This window comes from Teleopsis dalmanni, unplaced genomic scaffold, assembly GCF_002237135.1.
Source record: "Teleopsis dalmanni isolate 2A unplaced genomic scaffold, ASM223713v2 unscaffolded_contig_0383, whole genome shotgun sequence".
Classification (NCBI taxonomy): domain Eukaryota; kingdom Metazoa; phylum Arthropoda; class Insecta; order Diptera; family Diopsidae; genus Teleopsis; species Teleopsis dalmanni.
The window spans coordinates 7,663-14,404 of NW_024031765.1; the positions used below are offsets into that span (position 1 = coordinate 7,663).

General features: G+C 29.1%; 1 protein-coding gene across 1 annotated transcript; it reads right to left on the reverse strand.

Moving 5' to 3' along the window:
* Positions 1-1,588: 1,588 nt before the first annotated feature.
* LOC119663418 (lipase 3-like) lies at positions 1,589-2,779 on the reverse strand (the record flags this gene model as incomplete). The annotated part of the gene is made up of 2 exons (XM_038073022.1): positions 1,589-1,987; positions 2,051-2,779. Coding segments are annotated over 2 exons (1,128 nt in total), but the record flags the coding sequence as incomplete, so codon positions are not given.
* Positions 2,780-6,742: the final 3,963 nt, after the last annotated feature.

Consider the following 6,742-nt stretch of genomic DNA (forward strand, 5'->3'; position numbering starts at 1 on the left):
TTAATAAATGGCATTAATTAGAAAACAAAATATGTGAATTTCTACGAAGTTATCTAAAATAAAATATGTATTTGCATACAATAGATACATTAGTTGTTTTTACAATTAAAAAGTTTATTTATTTTAAAGCAATTAAATAATAACTTGTTCCATTTATGAATTTCTATGAATTCGCGAATTTTATAAATAATTTAAAAAGCTAAATCCACGAAAATAAATCTAATCGAATGCATGTTTTGATGCCTTTTTGATAAAATGTAAAATTTTGATCAAAAAATTTAAGTTGGTAATACTTTCAAAGACATCTGTATCAAATTTTATATCCATATCTTCATTTGTCTAATATTTTTAAAAATGTCCAATGTCGTTGCGATAGAAAATTATAAATATGGCCGGCGATATACCAGGGTATATTCAAAAGAAATGTTCAGATATTCATAATATAAACAATTGATTAAAAAATGGCAGAGAAAACGTTGCAGATAAAAATCATCCTAGGAAACCTTCCATATCAACTAATGAATAACACGAAAACGAAATTAAGGATTTAATACTCAGAAATCATTGATTGACAAGAAGATACTCATTGGTATTATTATTATTTCATTTGGATCAGTCCAAAACATGTTTTGTGAAAGATGTTTTCTGCCTGAAAAGAGGGACAACACAATCTTAATTTTTTGGAAAAGGAGTGTCACGTTGACACTCTATCGAGCAATGCCATTTTACTATCGAAATAAATAGAACTGCGTGAGTAGTGAAGATGACTTCTTGATATTTTTGCACATGACTAGGAGATAATCGAGTACTATATAGAACAGTGTGCTAATGAGGGGTTAAGAAGATAAAAACAGAATCGCTGAGCGCTTTAAAGAATATTTAAAGAATTAACGTCTACAATTGTTTTCAGGAATAGAAATTCATTGGCATAAATGTATTGTATCGGAAGGTGAGTACATCATAAACGATGAAATATAATATATTTGGAAGAATAAATAGAGTCCATAGAGTAGAGTTTTAATATTTTTTCAAATATAACATTTTACTTAGAACCTCAAAATATTTGTTAGTTAAAGGAATGATATATATCAATTTAATTAAATCTCTTCCAAGAAAATTTTCATATAATAAGTAATAAAAAAATATGTAAGACTTAGATCAAGTCATATCTATTGAATAAAATAGATGTGATGCCACCTCATAATGCTCAGCTTGTATGTAATTCAATCAAATTTACAGTCGTAATTGTCGATAAAGGAGTTGGTACGTTTTTGTGGCGAAATAAATTCTTTTGTTTAGCAAATACATTTTTTTTTACTTAAACTTTTGATTAATGATTATGATTTTTTTGGAAGGAATAAATTATAATTATGCAATGTACCATCGCTTAAAGGCAACAGCAGATATGATATATAACTTATATTAAACTATCTTTCTTATTAGAGATAATTTTAATTGTTATAAAAAATAATACATACTTATATATGTGTTAAAATTTTATAAAGTTTTTATTTATTTGGTTCTATTAATTTTTTAATTTTCATAGAAACACAAATTCTTTATCATACTAAGAATCTAAATTGTTGCCTCATCTCTCATTGCCGTGTCTTTGCTCGTAGTCTAACATAATATCAATGACGGGTTCATTTATAACAGTGGGTGCTTCCATTGCCATCGTAAAATCGCCATGAGCCCATGTAGAATCTTCGACATGATGCAATTCTCTATTAGGCAATAAATCAGCGAGTTTTTCAACATCAACCACAGCAGCCAGGTCATCGTTGTCACTGTACCACAAATGCAACTCAGCGGTTATTTGATCCACAATGTAGTCTGGTGGAGTTGATTGACCATACATTTTCATATTTTTGCTTGAACCAAAGTCAAAACGACGGAAATAGCCAGATTGTTGTTCTTGCATATAATGACAGATTTGATCGGTAGAAGCACCAGCAGGATGTGTTTCGGCTAACAAAGGTAACGCAGTCTAAAATGAATTTGCAAGATTTGTCAACAATATACGTAAACTATACTAAGCAAATAATCTTACCCTATTTGTATTGGTTTCTTCACCTTCAAGCATATATGAAATAGATGTACATAGACCTAAAAGTATCGACTCGGAACCACAAGCATTGTAAGCTAAAAGCATAAATAAGTCATTATGGGGCACAAACTCTTGAGAACCAAAAAGCGCTGAGTAGACATTTGTGTGACCCAAGTAGGGAGCCAACGTCCGGACTAATTTATCATTCATATTGCTCATGAACGCTACCGGTGCGAACAAATGAACAGTTTTCATTTTTGCATTATATTCAGTACGAGAAGATAACAACACTAAATTAACTGTGGTACCCTGCGAATGTCCCACGTAATGTATGGACTTTTGATTTTGACCATTTGTTGCAATAGCGTAATCGATCATGGCAGGTATATCATAGTAACCAATTTCATGCCAGCTAAAACGCCAGAAATTGGGATGCTTTAGTGAAATTGTTGTATGATTACGAGAATATGTGTTCCCACGTGCATTGCCAAACCATACATCAAAACCGTTGTCAGCCAAGATAAACGGTAAAGCATTTTCAGGTCCTGTAAGTATCCAAGCATCGGAACAAGAAAATAGTCCATGTTGAAGTAAAACAATGGGACGATAAGCATCTTGATTTTGGAGTTTATTGGAGTAAGGTATGCGAAACAGTGTTATTATATAGCCGTCTTCCGTAATTGTTTTGTGTTTCTCTGCTGGATAACCGTGATCCCTAATACGTTGATCCTTAAATAAGAAATATTATTGTTATATAAAATTAAAAATGCAAAGAAGTAGGTATAAAAACTACTCAGGTGTTTAAAATCAAAGGTGTTAATTTCTTTCAGAAAAATTCATTTTTTTATTTATATTTATTGGCAAATCCATGCAACGGTTCCATAGACCCTTTAATGATGCACTGTAAAAATGCTTGACATTTGGTCGACCAATTTTTATTTGATTTTTATTAATTTTTTATTAATTTATTAATTTGGTAATTATATTTTCAGTATGTAAATAAATTAATATATACTAAGTTTTAATGAAAACTTTTAATGAAACGTTGCAAGTGTTTAACCAAGTTTACGGATAATTGAAATCGGTGATCAAAATTATGCTTGAATTGAGTATCTTAAAAATACTAAATTTATCGCATTTTGAGAGATAACATTGTACACTTTTACACAAACTGTGGGAGAAATCGTTTCACAAAAGTAGACTGACTATCAAAAATTTTCCAGAATTCAATATTCATACGATATTATCAATGAGACTACAAAGAACAAAATATTTCTTACAACATAATTATTGCATGGTGTTAGCATAATAATCTAGGAATCAGAGTTCTCATCGGAAGACTCCAAACGAATTAAAATCCATGAAAACTAGCTTGGTGAAGTCAATACTGAAACATTGACTTGGTTTCTTTTACGCTTCTAAAATCATTGTCTGCAAGGAGTTCACATTAGCAGGTCAAATCGTTAGTGGAAGATATTATTTTGATTGCATTTTGAAGCGGTATATTCTTTATATTCGGCTCAGTACCAGGTTAATGTTTGTTGCGTAGATATTCGCCACCTCGTCAAGCAACACTTCTGACTGATTTTTTAAAAAAAAATCAAAATTTTAACTGTCAATTAATCCCAGTGTTCATTTGATTTAGCATCGTAAGACGTTTTACTTTTAAGAAATCTTCAGTTTACCGAAGAAAGAGAAGTATTTCCTATATGTAAAAGTTATGTACCGTCAATTTAAAGAACATTAAACACGTCGACCTAAAACACATAATATATACTTCTAAAATGTGCAAATGGCTGTTTTACATCAAAAGTGGGCTTTTTGAATGAAATAAATCAATTTTGGGTTAAAAAAATGTGGTTGTTATTATTTATAAAATGTCCAGTTTACTTTGAAACTCACCCTGTATATGTTATTTATTTATTGCATATAAGTTTCACTATATTGTACATGATAATTGTATAAAATTGAAGACACCAATTAAATATATTAACAGAACATTATAAAAAAACCATATTAAACAAACATAATGAAAATATTTTTCATTAATATTGTATATTAACATACCAATAGGTATTTCGATTATCTTCAGAGATTAAACTAAACAAGTACAATATTCGTTTTGGGGGTTCAATCCAACTATTTTGCAATATTTTTGTTTATTAATATATATACTGCAAACATAAAGAAAGTACGACACAACGTAGAAAGTATTCCCTATTTTTATCTTTCACCCTACAACCTACAAATCTACCGGCTACATAGTTTATGTTTTTGTTTGAGTGAAAAGCATTTGATTAAACATTGCTATAAATAATTGAATTACCGTTTGGTTACTATATTAAGCAAAGGTTTGTCAGTTTTTGCACTTTAGTATTAATAATTACAATAGACCTATTCCATTTATTGTCTCTTATACCATATAATTCTTGAAATCTGTTATTTAACTATTTGTAACTGATTTTTCGACTTCTATAAAATGCTTTTCTATGTTATTCGGAATTAATCATTTTACATCTGATATGTAAGGTTTATCAGTTTTTGCACTTTAGTATCAATAATTATAATAGACCTATTCCTTTTATTGTCTCTTATCCCATATTATTCTTGAAATCTGTTATTTACCTATTTGTAACTGATTTTTCGACTTCTATAAAATGCTTTTCTATGTTATTCGGAATTAATCATTTTACTTATGCTATGTACAATCAATTGACATCGCTTCTGCTGATATATCTTTTGACTGCAGTAACTTCGAAAATAAAACAATCACTATTAAATGGTAACTATTTATTTGTGATCGTGAGAAATGCGTAAACGAGAAATACAGATCATCTAACTTTAACTGGACATCGTTATTTTCAATAATATATGTTTCTTTTTAATAATTTGATATAATGTCAGTTTCATTCATGAAAAATGTGAAGTACCTGAGCAAACAAATTCGCTTTTTATTCCCCACGTTATTGAAGATCGTGGGAATTTATTCCCCACGTTTTTGAAGATCGTGGGAATTTCAAAAGTAGAACTACAAAGTTGCATCCTATTACTTAATTGATTTATTTCTTTATTTGGAAGAAAAATTATGTATTTTCAACAAATTGCTTCACGCAGATTAGTTAAATACAAAGCTAAAAAGTTGCTGACAATTACTTAAATGATTGATTTATATGTTTATGTGAAGGAAAAATTATATATTCTTAAAAACTTGCCTCACGTAGATTAGTTAAAAACAATATTCCTAAAAACAAACCTTTCAATGAAGAAAATTCGTAAGGGAAGATACCGTGACGAAGGTGGAATAAAATGAATTTTAGGACTGGAGAATCGAAAGATTATTCTCACAGATCAGGTTTTAATATTTTGTGATAAGTAAATAAAACAAAAAATTTCAAATAAATTTATTTATCTGATCACACTAATATTATAACAATAGCTCAATATTTTTCTTTAAATGGGAAGTACTTAGAATACTTGAATCTTAATACTTGTACCATTTTTTTATATTATGACAAATTAAAAAGCCTCACTTTTTTCAATAACTAAACAACAATTTTATTTCAACAGCTTTAAACTGTTTTTCTTTTAAGATCCTGTTTAATAAAATACACACTATATTAGCTGGTTGAATGTTATCAGAGTTTATTTGTTCCAGAAATAAATATTTGTTATTTGTTCTATGAAAATGTTTAAAACTGAAACATTTTCAATATTTTCGGAACTACATTCAGGACTTTATTTCAAATATTTATTTGAAACGGTGTAATCATTGTTGACTAATATATGGCTAATAGACTAATGATCCCTAAAAGTTCCACCAAAAATACCCTAACGATGTTAAATCAAATAAGCAACGAAGCCACAGCTTCATTTATGAAGACAACATAATATCAAACAAATTGCTTCAGTAACTTAATGATTTGTATGACAGTGAAGCTAGTAACACAGTCTGATTGAATCCAAAAGCCAGTCAGAGTATACTCGCCTACTTTTAGAAAAATAGATCGTTGGTTATGGCTTCGTTATATTATTGACGGCAATGTGTCTAATTTTCTTTATTTTTATACAAATACACTAGACTTTTAACAAGACCAAACAGTTTTTTTTTATTTTTGATGGTGCAACGGTAGATAATTGATCCCGTTGGGTCGTCCTTAGTATATAGTTAACAATTTTAATTTTTAACAAAACTACTGCGATAAAAATGAGCAACATAGCCTTGTAGTGAAGAAATCTGTACACTTAATTTTGTGCATAAATATTTCAAAACCTTATTCTGATGTAAAGATTTGCATTATAGGCCGTGTGAGAGTTCGACTAAATTGATGGTAAATTGAGGCAAATAGTAAATTATGTCGGTATGGCAGTGAATGTTGATATTTATCAGAATTTCCTTTACCTCAATTACACGGTCAGAATATTGTTTAACAAAAAATTGATATAATTATTATAGTAGACCAAAAGTCCCACAATCTAAATGGATCTATTGTTAATAATCAGTCGAGTTAATTGATTGATAATATTATCAATTGCTTGAGAGCCGTAATATTGGATTCCAGAAAAGAAAGCCCTGAAATATATGGGATTAGCATATCTTTTAATTAAGTTCCTTAGTTGATGTTGATATTTCCATTAATATATTTTCCAATGTAAGAATGCAAGTAATGTTGACCAAATATTAATCATTCAGGCAAT